Below are 15003 nucleotides of genomic sequence, written 5' to 3'. Positions count from 1 at the left end.
TGGAGAGGAGGGTGGAGTGGATAGATGGGAAGGAGTATGGACAGGTAGGACTGGTCAAGAAGGTGGTGCCAAGTTGGAAGATTGGACCTAGAATATGGTGGGGGGAGGTGAAATGAGGAAACTGGTGAAATCCACATTGATCCCGTGTGGTTGGAGGGTTCCAAGGCAGAAGATGAGGAGTTCCTCCTCCAGGTGTCAGGTATTAATGGTTTGCCGGTGGAAGAGGCCCAGGATCTGCATGTCCTTGGCGGATTGGGAGGGGGAGTTAAGGTGTTTAGCCATGGGGTGGTGGGGTTGTTTTGTGTGTGTCCCGAAGATGTTCTCTGAAACTTTCCACAGCAAGTGTCCTGTCTCCCCAATGTAGAGAAGACCTTACACAGAGGTGAGAAAGTGTTGGCTACAGCTGACTCCGTTTCTAATTCTAATTCCCTCTCTGAAAACGTTCACTGAGGCAGAAAGACTTATTTGAGCTGACTTCCCAATCCATGTGATAACTTTCCTTTCCTCTAACGAAAGTTTATTTTATGAAACAGGACCCTGCTTTTGTGGAGAAAAAAGACCGATGTACGTATTTGAAGAATAAACTCTCCTACATCAAACAGCGAATCCAAGAATATGATTCTGAATGGAGCTTCAAAGGCAATTACTGAAAGTCCAACTCAAAACCATACAGAGGAAAATGGGGACATTTGCATTTAGACATCAATTTTTAGAACCAAAAGCAATTATGAAGGGCTGAATGGCCTCTTCCTGCCCCATAACAATTCTGTGATTCCTGTGATTTTACTTTTAGTGGGTGTAATGTGTACAAACTCTGGATTGCTACCAGAATCCCACTCAGTGGAGGCAGCTAGAGTGTTAATGAGCTGTCTCCGTAAGAAGGGAATGCGCTAGGTCCCACCCCACCCTCCACCCCACCGACTGCACTCCCATCCTCTCCAAAAACAACAAGGCCCATGTTCAGGAGTGTATCTTGCAATTTCTGGCTACATGTTTTGGTAATTCTCCCATGGGATATGAGCATCACTGACTGGACAAACATGTATTGCCCCTCTCTATTTTTCCTACAGAGGGTGGGCTCCTTCTTGATCTGCTGCAGTCCATGTGCTGGGTGGAGTCTACAATCCAGTTAGGGAGGGAATTCCAGGATTTTGACCCGGCCACACTGAAGGAACAGTGATATATTTCCAAGTCAGGATGGTGAATGACACTTTCAGCATCTAGTTTGCTGCTCCCAGTTATCCTGGAAACCTGAGCTGTAGTTTTTTTTCATTCATTCACTGGATGAGGGTGTCGCTGGCTAGGCCAGTATTTATTGCCCATCCCTAATTGCCCAGAGAGCAGTTGAGAGTCAACCACATTGCTGTGGGTCTGGAGTCACATGTAGGCCAGACCAGGTAAGGATGTGGCAGTTTCCTTCCCTAAAGGACATTAATGAACCAGATGGGTTTTTCCAACAATCAACAATGGGTTCATGGTTATCATTAGTCTCTTATTTCCAGATTTTATTGAATCCAAACTCCATGGCAGGATTCAAACCCGTGTTCCTAGAACATTACCTTGGTCTCTGGATTAAAAGTCCAGCAATAACACACAAGTAGGCCACCACGTGCTATTAGTTCAGTGCATTCTGGATAACGTAAATATGGTGCAAGCTTTGGTCCAACAGTATTGGCCCATAACTCTCACTGAGATTCCCAGCGGCAAAACTGAGAGAGTGCGACACTGGCTCCCAGCTGGGATATCAGGCTGGGGTCCAGTCTGCACTCTGTGGCATGACTTTGAAGAAGAATAGAGAGGCCCTCCTGGCACACCGGCCAACATTTTAATCCTTATCCATAGTCACAACAAAAAGATTATCTCCTCAGTGATGCCATTGCAGTCTATTGGATCTTGATGTGCAAAGAAAAGGTCGTCACATTCCCCCCACTCCCCCACCATGTTACTACAGTGTCTGCATTACAAACAGAACTTCATAATTACCATGAAACTCAGTGGGATGTCCTGTAATTATAAAAACTGTGATAGAAATGCAAGTTTTGCTTCTGTTTCTATAATATGCACATTGAAAATAAACTTTTTTGGAGATAATGTTTCTTTGGAAATGATCTGGAAAATACTTTCTAATAAAAATAATCAAGTAATGTTACAGCAAGTACAGCACAGGGTTAGATACAGAACTACCTCTACTCTCTTAACTGAAAGTAAAGCTCCCTCTACAGTGTCCCCACCAAACACTCCCAGGACAGCGACAGCATGGGGTTAGATACAGAGTAAAGCTTCCTCTACACTGTCCCCATCAAACCCTCCCAGGGACAGGGACAGCACGGGGTTAGATACAGAGTAAAGCTCCCTTAGCAAAGAAAACAACAGGAGCAGAAACAGCTCTGTCAAGTCCGCAAGATCCTCCTCACTAACATCTGGGGGCTAGTGCCAAAATTTGGAAAGCTAAATCACAGACTATTCAAGCAAAAAGCTGACACAGTCATGCTGTCAGAATCATACCTTATTGACAATGTCCCAGACACCATCATTACCATCTCTGGATATGTCCTGTACTAACAGCATGACAGATCCAGCAGAGGGGTACAGTTTGGGGGAGGGAGTCTTCAACATTGACTCAGAGCTCCCTGATCCCTCATGGCACCAGGTTAAACATGGGCAAGGAAACCTCCTGCTGATTACCATGTACCGCATTCCCTTGGCTAATTAATTCATATATGCTCTGGTTGGGACATCAATGACCACCATCAAGATTGGCTTGGCAGCAGCACTACAGATCGAGCTGATCGGGTCCTAAAGGACATTGCTGCTAGACCAGGTCTGCGGCAGGTGGGGAGGGAATCAACAAGAGGGAAAAAACATCCAAAGATGTGCAGATTAGGTGAATTGGCCATACTAAATTGCCCATAGTGTTTGGGAATGTGTATGTTAGGTGTATTTGTCAGCGGCAAACGTAGTGTAATAAGGTAGGGGAATAGGTCTGGGTGGGTTACTCTTCGGAGGGTCGGTGTGGACCTGTTAGGCTGAATGGCCTGTTTCCACATTGTAGGGATTCTATGATACTTAACCTCATCCTCATCAATTTGCCGGCTGCAGATATATCTGACCATAACAGTATCGGTAAGAGTGACCATCACATAATCCTAGTGGAGACAAAGTCCCACCTTCACACTGAGCAAACCCTCCATCATGTTGTGTGGCACTATCACCATCACCGTGCTAAATGGGACAGACTTCAAACAGTCCAGCAACTCAGGGCTGAGCATCCATGAGGCACTGTGGGCCATCAACAGCAGCAGAATTGTACTCCAGCACAATCTGTAACCTCATGGCCCGGCATATCCCCCACTTAACCATTACCATACCTGGTCCAATGGAGAGTGCAGGAGGGCATGCCAGGAGCAGCACAAAGCATACCTGAAAATGAGGCGTTAACCTGGTGAAGCACCAAACAGGACCACTTGTGTCAAACAGTATAAACAAGTGATAGATAGAGGTAAGTGATCACCACAACCAATAGTTCAGATTTAAGCTCTGCAGTCCTGCCACTTCCAGTGAATGGTGGTGGATAATTAAGCAGCTCACAAGAGGAGGTGGTTCAATAAATATTTCCATCCTCAATGGTGGAACAGCCCCACCTCAGGATAAAAAGATAAGGCTGAAGCATTTGTAGTAATCTTCAGCCAAAAGTGCCAAGTGGTTGATCCATCTTGGTCTCCTCCAGTGGTATCCAACATCACAGATACCAATTTGATTCCATGTGATATCAAGAAATGATTTGAAGCACTGGATACTGCAAAGGCTATAGGCCCTGACAACATCCCAGCAATGGTATTGAAGACGTGTGCTCCAGAACTAGCCACACCCCTAGCCAAGCTGTTCCAGTACAGTTACAAAACGGGCATCTACCTGACAATGTGGAAAATTGCCCAGTTATGTCTTATACATAAAAAGCAGGACAAATCCAACCAGCCAGTTACCGCCCCATCAGTCTACTCTTCATCAGTAAAGTATTGGAAGGGCTCATTAACAGAGCCATCAAGCAGCATCTGCTCAGCAATAACCTGCTTTGTGAAGCCCAGTTTGGGTTCTGCCAAGGCCACTCACCTCATTACAGCCTTGTTTTAGACATTGATAAAAGAGCTGAATTCCAGAGGGGAGTGTGACAGCCCTTGCTGTGTTCTTCCAGCCTCCTGCTTGTCTACCTTGACATCAAAGCCACCTTTGAATGTGGCATGGAAGGAGCCCAAGCAAAACTGGAATCAATAGGTATCGGGGGTAAACTTTCCCCTGGTTGGAGTCATACCTGACTCATAGGAAGATGATTGTTGTTGTTGGAGGTCAGTCATCTCAATATCAGCAAAACAAATGAGCTGTTCATCGACTTCAGGAAGTGGAGTGGAGGATATGCCCCTGTCTGTATCAATGGAACTGATGGGGAGGTGGTCAAGAGCTTCAAAGTCTTGGGAGTTAATATCACCAACAATCTGCCCTGGTCTATCCCCATTGAAGAAACCACATCAATTCATCTACTTCATCAGAAGGCTAGGGAAATTCGGCATTTCCACAATGACTCTCACTAATTTTCATAGATGCACCACATTTATCACAATGTCACAGCTCAGTATGGCAACTGCTCTGCCCAAAACCACAAGAAATTTCAGAAGGTTTTGAATACTGCCGTGTCCATCACATAAACCAGCCTTCCAAAGATATGAAGGTCAGGTGAATTGGCCATGCTGAATTGCCCATAGCGTTAGGTGCATTTGTCAGAGGGGAAATAGATCTGGGTGGGTTACTCTTCAGAGGGTCAGTGTGGACTTGTTAGGCTGAACAGCCTGTTTCCACACTGTAGGGAATCTGATCTCAATGTAATCAAAGACCTCTCCCATCTTCTTCCATCAGGCAGAACATATACAAGTTTGAAACGCCTGCCAACAGATTCAGGAACAGCTTCTTCTCTGCTGTTATCAGACTTTTGAACGAACCTCTCATATACTAGAGTTGATCTTTCTCTGTGTCTTCTCTGTAGCTGTGACACTATATTCTGCATTCTGTTCTATTACCCTGATATACTCATATAAAGTATGATTTGCCTGGTTAGCACACAAAACAATGCTTTTCACTGTTTTTGGTACACACAAACAATAATAAATCAAATCAAATCAAATCAGCTCCAGGACACTCTGCAAGAATTCCTTAGGGTCCTCAGCCCAATCCTTCAGCTGCTTCATCAATGGCCTTCCCTCCATCATAAGGCCTAATGTGGACACATTCACTGATGATTTTACAATGCTCAGACCAAATACTGAAATAATCCATGGCCAAATGTAGCAAAGTTTGGTCAAGGTTAAGCTGAGGTGACAAGTTCAAACAATATCCACACCATGTAATTATCAGGCAATGACCATCTCCAACAAGAGAAAATCTAACCATCACCCCTTAACATTCAATGACATTACTATCACTGAATCCCCCACTATCAATATCCTGTGGTTTACCATTGATCAAAAATTGAATGGACTCACCATGTATAGTAAATACAGTGACTACGAAAGCAGATAAAAGATGAGGAATACTGAAAGTAACTCACCTCTTGACTCCCCACAGCCTGCCCACCATCTACAAGACAAGTCAGGAGTGGAATGGAATACTTCCCACTTGCTTGGATGGGGGCAGCTCCAACAACACTCAAGAAGCTTGACAGCATCCTGACAAAATAGCCCACTTGATTAACATTGCATTCACAAGCATCTATTCCCTCTACCAACAATACTCAGTAGCAGCACACATGGGCAGCACGGTGGCTCAGTGGTTAGCACTGCTGCCTCACAGCACCAGGGTCCCAGCCTCGGCCGACTGTTTGTGTGGAGTTTGCATATTCTCCCCTTGTCTGTGTGGGTTTCCTCAGGTTTCTCTGGCTTCCTCCCACAGTCCAAAGATGTGCAAGTCAGGTAAATTGGCTATGCTAAATTGCCCATAGTGCTAGGTGCATTAGTCAGAGGGAAGTGGGTCTGGGTGGGTTACTCTTAGGAGGGTCAGTGTGGACTCGTTGGGCCAAATGGCCTGTTTCCACACTGTAGGGAATCTAATCTAACCTAATGTTCTAACTACAAGATGCAATGCCAAAATTCGCTAATGCTCCCTAATCAGCGTGTTCCAAATCCATGGCCACTCCCATCCCGAAGGGCAAGGATAGCAGATAAGTGGGAACACCACCTCCTGCATGTTCCCCTCCAAGTCATTCACCATCCTGAATTGAAAATATATTGCCATTCCATCAGTATTACTGGGTCAAAACCCAGGAATTCACTCCTTAAGGGTGCTGTGGTCTAATAGTTCAAGAAGACATCTCATCCTTATCTTCTCAAGGGCACTTAGGGACAGGCAATAAATGCTGGAGTAGCCAGTGATGCCCTTGTTCCACAAGGGAACAAAAAAAAACAAAGAAAATTGCTTTCTTTCAAGGTTTCCTTTTCCATTGACATTCAAATTCACAAACTGGAAATTTGATGGAATACTGAACTCACATTTTTGATTCTTACTCCACAAATACTCTCCCGCCCTTGGAGACCGTTTCTGCAAATGCTTCCAATACAAATATGGTCAGATGCACTTTACTGGAACCAATTCTGAGCTGATTTAAATCTATCTGAGCAGGCAGAGGGTCTGTTATTGTACTCCACCCTGGAACCTTATGACCAGATTTATGAGATTGTCATTAAAGCAGTAATTACTTTAAAGGACAATTAAATAAACAATACAAAACATGTCTCTATTTGCACAAGGGCTTCATCAAACATATTGACAATGCTGTGTATTACCAGAGAAAATGGCCTTGGAAAGGTTCAGGAAAAGTCCTTGAAGTTCATTTTTTTTTCAGTTAAAGGTCCTCAGCTATCAGGATTTGCCTAGCGCCGAGGCTTTTTAGAGAAGGGGTGAAATGGAGAAAGCTAAGTTAATGAAATTCAATGAGGAATTTGGACGCTGTCATAATACCCCAATAGCAGCTCTGGGACCATAGCAACTTTACACTTGACAGTACAGGAACTAAATTGCACACAGCAAGATTCCACAACAGGAAATGGTGGGGGAGTCAGTACCTGAAGGAGAACTCCTCCGATCTTTCTCAAAAACGTGCCATGGGAGTTTGTACATCCACCTGAGATGAAACTTTATTGCTGGAACAGCACAGCAGGTCAGGCAGCATCCAGGGAACAGGAGATTCGACGTTTCGGGCACAGGCCCTTCTTCAGGATTCCTGAAGAAGGGCCTGTGCCCGAAACGTCGAATCTCCTGTTCCCTGGATGCTGCCTGACCTGCTGTGCTGTTCCAGCAATAAAGTTTCAACTTTGATCTCCAGCATCTGCAGACCTCACTTTCTCCCATCCACCTGAGAGTCAGGCGGGACTTCACTTCAGGAGAAAGTGAGGACTGCAGATGCTGGAGATCAGAGTCCAGAGCACAGCAGGTCAGGTAGCATCCGAGGAGCAGGAGAGTCCACGTTTCGGGTCATCAGCTCTTGTGGGATATGCCTGACCTGTTGTGCTTTTCCAGCACCAAACTCTCAGCTCTCACTTTAAGCACCTCAAAGAAAATCCCAGCAGCTCCCATTGCAGTGGGAACCCCTGGGTAGTATTGGGTTAAATAGCGATCAATAACTTCCTGCACCCGGGTGGAGACACATAGCTCACAACCGCACCCCCCCCCCCCCCCCCCCCAAATTCTGTCCGTTTGCAGGAGAACAGTTCGAAGTTTGCAAAATAATCATTTGATTTTGTTAGCTGTGGACATTAGTTGCAGTTCTGAGGAAGCGCCACTGGACCCCAAACGTTAACTGGTTTCTCTCCACAGATGCCGTTCCAGTCATTTCTGCTTAACGGTATATTTCGGATTGTCCTACAAAGCCACGTTGTCCTCAATAATCGAAACAGAAACTGCTGGAGAAACTCAGCAGGTCCGCCAGCATCTGTGGAGAGAGTGTGTTGAGGCTTTGAGTCAAATGACTTCTTCTGAACTGAATAACCAATGCGGCTTTCTCTAGTTTGGCTTCTGTGTTTACTTTTGAATGAGTGATTGAGTACTCCCTCCTCAGTGGGTCAGTAAAGCCTCCCTGAATGTAGCTGTGGGCGAGGCTGCTCGATCCCAGTGTTACAGGTGGAAGGATTTGGGTTTAAATTTCATTTCTGGCGGATTTACAGCACTTCACTCTGGATTCTTATCAATGAGTTACCGCTGGGAGGGGAAAGGAGTTCCGAATCCACCGATTCCCTGCAGGAAAGGCTCTGTTTGTAGCTGGGCGGGGGGGTGATTAAGTGAACCTGAACTTTCGCCTCCTCTCTGGCTGCAGTGTGTTTTTCTCGGGTCAATGATTAATCTCTTGTCGCTGCCATTTTCCTTTGCAGTAACAGATTGAACCTTTCGGAGTCGGTACGAGCCCCAGAGAGAGAGAGACAGCCAGAGGTGTAAACTTCGGGTGCCGACAATAAACTTCAGTCTTAGCTACAGCGGGAGGAGATTTACGAATTCCTTTCCGACTCAGGGAGAGCAAAAAGCTCCCCCCCCCCTCCTTCTTCAGTGGGATCAAAGGATACCAGTGGATGCTTTCATCAACCCCCCTCCCCCATCTCCAGAGGGACACTGGCTGAGAGTGGACAAGGTAAGGGGTCGAGGGAAATTACAAGCCGGAACTTCTGATAGTTTCAGCTTTCTGTTTTTTTTGTCGCATGTTTGTGAGTGAAGATACAGTGAGGCTAAAAGGAGGTGGCTGAACAGGTGAATAACTGAGGGAGGAGGGAAAGTTGGGAACTGTAGTAATATGGGAATTTACAGAAACAGACTCAGTCCTATTCACTGGGAGATGGCTAACTGTGATTGTCCGGGTGCCAAGTGCGTGCTGAAAGGATTGGACATTGTACTGAGAACCCCGGGAGGAAAGTTTATTCCGGTTTCTGGCGATTTGTGTCAATCCTGAGTACAGAAATTGAATTCTATTTAGTTACAGGCTTTTGGAGATTTGCTGTAGATTTGTGTGGTTTAATTAAATATGTCAAATGTAGTCTTTAAGAATTGAAGTCAGCTTGTGCATCATTCTGGGAAGGTTAGGATGAATAGTCCTGAGTAAGAGCCATAGTGTGTCTCAGTTATATGTTGGCTTTCCCTGCTTTCTCCCAGTTGCCCTGTAAACGGTTTCCATTTAAATCCATTTAGTTACCTCTTGAGAGACAATTGAACCATTAGTCCTCAGACAGTGCGTTCCAGCCCCTCCCCACTCACTGTGTGAAATGGTTCCTTCTCACATCACGCTTTACTATTTTGTAGATCACTTTCAATCTGTGCCTTCCTGATCTAGATCCGAGAGTGTGTTCCTTTCAGTCCCGTTGTCTCCAGACCCCTCGGGAATTTGGAGGTCTTAGCTCCGAAGAGCTGGGACTATTCTCCTTGGAGAGATCTCCAAAGTTGACAATAACTCTCTGTGGGGGGGGAAGTTACTACCAGTGGTTTAGAGCAGTTTCCAGTCCAGAATCAGGAACTGTTCTGGAGTATATAGATTGTGCAGGAGAAAGTGAGGACTGCAGATGCTGGAGATTAGAGCTGAAAATGTGTTGCTGGAAAAGCGCAGCAGGTCAGGCAGCATCCAGGGAACAGGAGAATCGACATTTCGGGCATAAGCCCTTCTTCAGGAACCTTTTCCAGCAACACATTTTCAGCTATAGATTGTGCAGTCCAGATCCCCAGAGTGGTCCTAGAGTGAGGGATCAGTATATGATTGAACTATCTCCTGTGTCAATGCAGTCAAGAATTTAACAGATTGTTTTTACCTAATTAGTCAGATGCCAATGACTGCAGATGCTGGAAACCAGATTCTGGATCAGTGGTGCTGGAACAGCACAGCAATTCAGGCAGCATCCAACGAGCAGCTGACTAATTACCCTCACCAAGAGTTTTCCAAACTCATTCCCCAATCCCATCAGACAAACTGGGAATTCCTGTTTTTATTTGCTAACTGGATCTGGAGTCTCAGTCATTCTTGTTTCAGGTTAGGTTGGGGTGGGGTGTGGAATCAGCCCTGGCTTGGGGGATGCCACAGCCTTTCTCTCTGTGGGTCCTGGGTTCAAACTCCTATCCTGGAGACTTGAGCCGACTGACAGCTTTTTGAAATCGGTTATGGCTGGATTTATTGTCGAGAGTGTGATGCTGGAAAAGCATAGCGGGTCAGGCAACATCCGAGAAGCAGGAGAATCTACATTCCGGGCATAAGCCCTTCATCTCCTGCTCCTCAGATGCTGCCTGATGTTTCCAGCACCACACTCTGGACTCTGAACTCCAGTATCTGCACTCCCCACTTTCTCCTGGCTGGATTTATTGCCTGTCTCTAGTCACCTTGAGAAGCTGTCCTCTAGAATGACGTGCAGCAACTGAGGGACTTGCTGTGCTTCTCAGAGGAGATCACCTCTGTGTTGGTTTGTGACTAGAGGCACATCTAAGTCTGGACTGGTTAAGGGGTTCCTTATCTCAGCAAAATCATTGCAGGATAGATGAAAAAATATCACATTTTTCAACACCTTCAGCAGAAAGTAAAATTAACATATTGGATTCCAGTTTGATTGTTCCCATACGTTTAAATGAAGATCCCAATGAATAATGTAGCTTTACTTTCAAATGGGGCTGCAGCATTAAAACTAAGGTTTAGGAAATAACTAACACATCTTTCTGCACAGATGCTGACTGATTGGGTGAGTATTTTCAGTGGAGGAGAAAGTGAGGTCTGCAGATGCTGGAGATCAGAGCTGGAAATGTGTTGCTGGAACAGCGCAGCAGGTCAAGCAGCATCCAGGGAACAGGAGAATCCTGTTGAAGGGCTTATGCCCGAAACGTCGATTCTCCTGTTCCCTGGATGCTGCTTGACTGCTGCGCTGTTCCAGCAACACATTTTCAGCTGAGTATTTTCAGCACTTTCTGATTCAACGCAGTTAGGCTTGTAAGTAAGTAACAAGACTTGCAGTGCACTCGATGTAGCTGCTACTCATTTAAATCAAAGAACAGTACAGCGCTGGAATAGGCCCTTTGGCCCATCATGGCTGTGCTGATGCATGATGCCTTTCTAAACTAAGCACCTCTTGCCTCTATGCAGTCTCCATCACTCTATTCCCTGTCTATTCATGTCTCTGTGAAGTTGCCTCTTAAACATTGTTATTGTATTTGCCTCCACCACCACCTCTGACTTGACTTGATTTATTGTCACATGTACCTAAGTACAGTGATAAGCTTTGTCTGCAAGCAGTACAGGCAGATCATAGTAGGCAAGATGTACAGATCATATGGTGAAAAAAAAACTTGGACAGAGTAAGGCATACAGGTTACATAGTGTAGTAGACAAGGTCACGTTAGCAAGATCAGTATTATTTGAACAAAAAGAGTCCATTTAGCAGTCTAATAACAGCAGGAAAGAAGCTGTTCCTGAACCTGCTGGAGTGTGTGTGTTTGTATGTGTCTGTTCAAGCTTTTGTATCTTCTGTCTGACAGGAGAGGTTGTAGGAGAGCTTTACCGGGGTATGAAGAGTGTTTGAGGTTGGCAGTCTTTCCGTGGCAACGAAATGTATAAATTGGGTCCACAGATGGAGGTTTGGCTTCTGTGTTGGTCTGAGCTGTGCTCAAAACCTTCTGTACTTTCTTATAGTCAGAGCAGTTGTCATACCAGGCCGTTGTGCACCTGAACAGTATGCTCTCCAGAGTGCATCTGTAGAAGTTGGTGAGGTAGCATTCCAGGCACTTACAAACCTCTTTTTTTTTAAAAAAAAGCCTCTCACATTCTCCTTTAAACTCACTCCCTTTTACCTTAAACCTATGTGCCCCCTAATTGACATTTTTTACCTTGGGAGAGAGACTCTGACTATCCATTCTATCCACGCCTCTCATAATTTTGTAAACCTCTATCAGGTTGCCCCTCCTCCTCCATTCAAGTGAAAACAAACCAAGTTTGTCTAATCTCTCCTCAGAGCTAATACCCTCCAAACCAGGAAACATTTCTGGTAAGCTGTTTCTGCACCCTTCTCCAAAGCATCCACATCCCTCTGGTAGTGTGGCAACCAGAACTGTACACAGTATTTCCTCATATGTGACCTAACTAAAGTTCTATACAGCTGCAACATGATGACAATTTTTATAATTTACGCCCCGGACAACAAAGGCAAGGATTCTGCAAGGCTTCTTGATCACCTTTATCTACTTGTGTTACCACTTTCAGGGAACTGAGGGTCTGTACACACAGATTCATCTGTAAGTTAATGTTTCTAAGAGTTCTGCCATTTACAGTTGGGGGTGGGGAGTGCAGTGTGGGGTGGCTCAGTGGTTAGACCTGCTGCTTCACGGCACCAGGGACCCAGGATCGATTCCAACCGAGGCTGACTGTCCGTACAGAGTTTGCACATTCTGCCTGTGTCTGCATGTGTTCCAGTTTCCTCACATTGCCAATGCACCCAACCTGCACGTCTTTAGACAGTGCTAAATTGTCTAGGGATGTGTTGGTTGAGTGTACTAGCCTTGGGAAATGTGGGATGGGGAGGGGGAGAAATGCGGTGTGGATCTGTGTGGGGTTCTATTTGAGGGTCTGTTTGGATGCAATTGGCTGAATGGCCTGCTTCCACACAATAGGAATTCTATGATTTATTTTATACTTCTCTCCTGCATTAGATTTTGCATTTGTCCAAATTAAACTCCATCTGCCATTTCTCCGCCCAACTCTCCAGTCTATCTATATCCTACTGTATCCTCTGGCAATCCTTCTCACCACAAACTTTGTCATCTGCAAACTTACTAATCAGGCCACCTACACTCTCCTCCAAATCATATATAAAATCATATACCTGTATATAACAAACAACAGGGGCCCCTGCACTAAACCCTGTGGAACACCACTGGTCACAGATCTCCAGTCAGAAAAACACCCTTCCACCGCTATTCTGTCTTTTATGACCAAGCCAGTTCTGTATCCAGCTCACCATGAATCCCATCTGATTTCACCTTCACATCAACAACATCTCTGTCCTATTGGCAACTATCATCTTTGTCACTTTCTCAAAAAACTCAGTAAAGTTTGTGAGACACAACCTTCTCCACACAAAGCCATGCTGCCTATTAATAATAAGTCCATATTTTTCCAAGTGTGAACACATCCTATCTTTAAGAATCTTCTTCAATAATTTCCCCACCACAGACATAAGACTCATCAGCCTGAAATTTTCCAGATTGTCCTTATTGTCATCTTAAAGAAAGGAACAGTGTCAGCTATTCTCCAGTCCTCTGGGACCTTGCCTGTGACTGAAGAGGAGATAAAGATTTTAAACAAAGCCCAAGAATTTCCTCACCTGCCTCCCTCAGCATTCTGGGATAGATCAGATTAACTAATTCAAATAAACTGGAACTTTAATTTTGACAGGTAATTAATCAGGGCTAAATTAACAATTTATTTTGGAAGGCACATAACAATACTAAACTCACTAAATGAGGTGGATAACCAGCTAAGCTAATACTAAGTTAAATTTGAAGAATTTAGTCTTGATAAAATTTATTGTTACTCTATGACTAGTTTGTAAGGTGATGGAGGAAAAGTAGGTAAATGGAACTAATTTTGTAGTTTTATTTTTTCAAAGTGCGAGCACAGACCCAAATGAGTTGAATTACCTCCTTCACTGCAAATATTTCTATAATTCTCATCAGAAGCCAACTTACTCCTACCCAGTTTGAAAGTTCCTGATTGTTAATCGGTTAATTTTAAAGGCATTTCACATTTGACTAATGTTGCTCTGGTCTGATCTCTTACCTCTTCGGTATTAGCACAAAGCTGTCTGCTAGTGTTCACTTGAGGCCATTCGCTCCCATTATTCGGGATAACTCCAAATCAAAATGTGGATCAAGTTGAAAGGGTGTGAGTGGCTGAAGAGTTTCAGTCCAAGCTGCTTGTTGAGTGTTTCGGTGTATGTTACACTGTCAATCATCTCTGAATGCAAGGAATCAGTCTCAGCCATTGCTCAAAACAGAGTTGTTAACTTGACTTACTGGTGAAGTTCCTCCTCTTTTTTTTTGTTTGTTTGATTCCAGGTCTTATCAACCACTGTGAAGTATTTGCCTGGGACATTCCATCACCATGTATGAGAACCGTCCCCTTGGGAGCCCCCCTGCCTACAGCCCGAGTAATTTCACCCAACCTTTCCCACACAGAGCCTCCGTGGGGACTTATGAATATGACATGCGATCCCCTCCACCAGGCTCGTATTACATTGAGGACAAGCCGCAACACTTCTACAAATGGAGCTCCCCACCAGGAATCATCCGTATTTTAGAGGGCATTGTCATAATCCTGTGTCTGGTTATCTTTGCCTGCGTGGCATCAACGTTGCAATGGCAATATGGCTATGGTTATGGTTATGGCATGGGTGGCATAGGAGGTGGGTACTACCCAGGAATGGGAGGAGGATATTACCCTGGCATGGGGGGGAGTAGCTATTACCCAGGAATGGGAGGGTATGGCACTGGAGGCCACACTGACCCCAGGGCTGCCACTGGCTTCATGATTGCAATGGCGGCCATTTCCTTTATCGCTGTCTTGGCCTTCTTCATCGCCAGTGTCAGCAAGTCCCAAAACTCCAGAACTCGTAAGTTTTATCTGTTGTTACTGATATTCAGCGCTATCCTGGGAGGCTTGGAGCTGATTGCCAGTGTTGTATACATCATGGGAGTTAATCCAACAGCCGGGAGTGGAGGATCCTTGTACTATACCCAGATGAGAATGTTATGCGCCCAGTTTTATTCATCTGGAGCTGGCATGATGTTGACGAACGAGTATCTATATCATTATTGTATTGTGGATCCTCAAGAGGTGAGTCATATTTTATTATTGCTGTGTTGTCTCAGGTTTTGGTAAAGTGGAGATTCATTCTACCTTTGTGCAAGTTTATTGCTAAAATGTGACAGATTTTATGATTTCACAATGGCTCAATG

General features: G+C 44.9%; 1 protein-coding gene across 1 annotated transcript in view; it reads left to right on the top strand.

Moving 5' to 3' along the window:
- LOC122565063 (occludin-like) overlaps positions 1–15003 on the top strand; it is a 49638-nt gene that overhangs the window by 20384 nt on the left and 14251 nt on the right. Inside the window, exons 6-7 of the mRNA XM_043720693.1 lie at positions 534–649; positions 14125–14881. Of these exons, the coding sequence (XP_043576628.1) occupies positions 534–649; positions 14125–14881 (873 nt within the window). The remainder of the gene's footprint in view (positions 1–533; positions 650–14124; positions 14882–15003) is intronic.

Source organism: Chiloscyllium plagiosum, chromosome 31 (genome assembly GCF_004010195.1).
Source record: "Chiloscyllium plagiosum isolate BGI_BamShark_2017 chromosome 31, ASM401019v2, whole genome shotgun sequence".
Taxonomy (NCBI): Eukaryota; Metazoa; Chordata; class Chondrichthyes; order Orectolobiformes; family Hemiscylliidae; genus Chiloscyllium; species Chiloscyllium plagiosum.
Note: the sequence above shows the minus strand (reverse complement) of the source record. Positions and strands in the feature narration are given on the sequence as shown.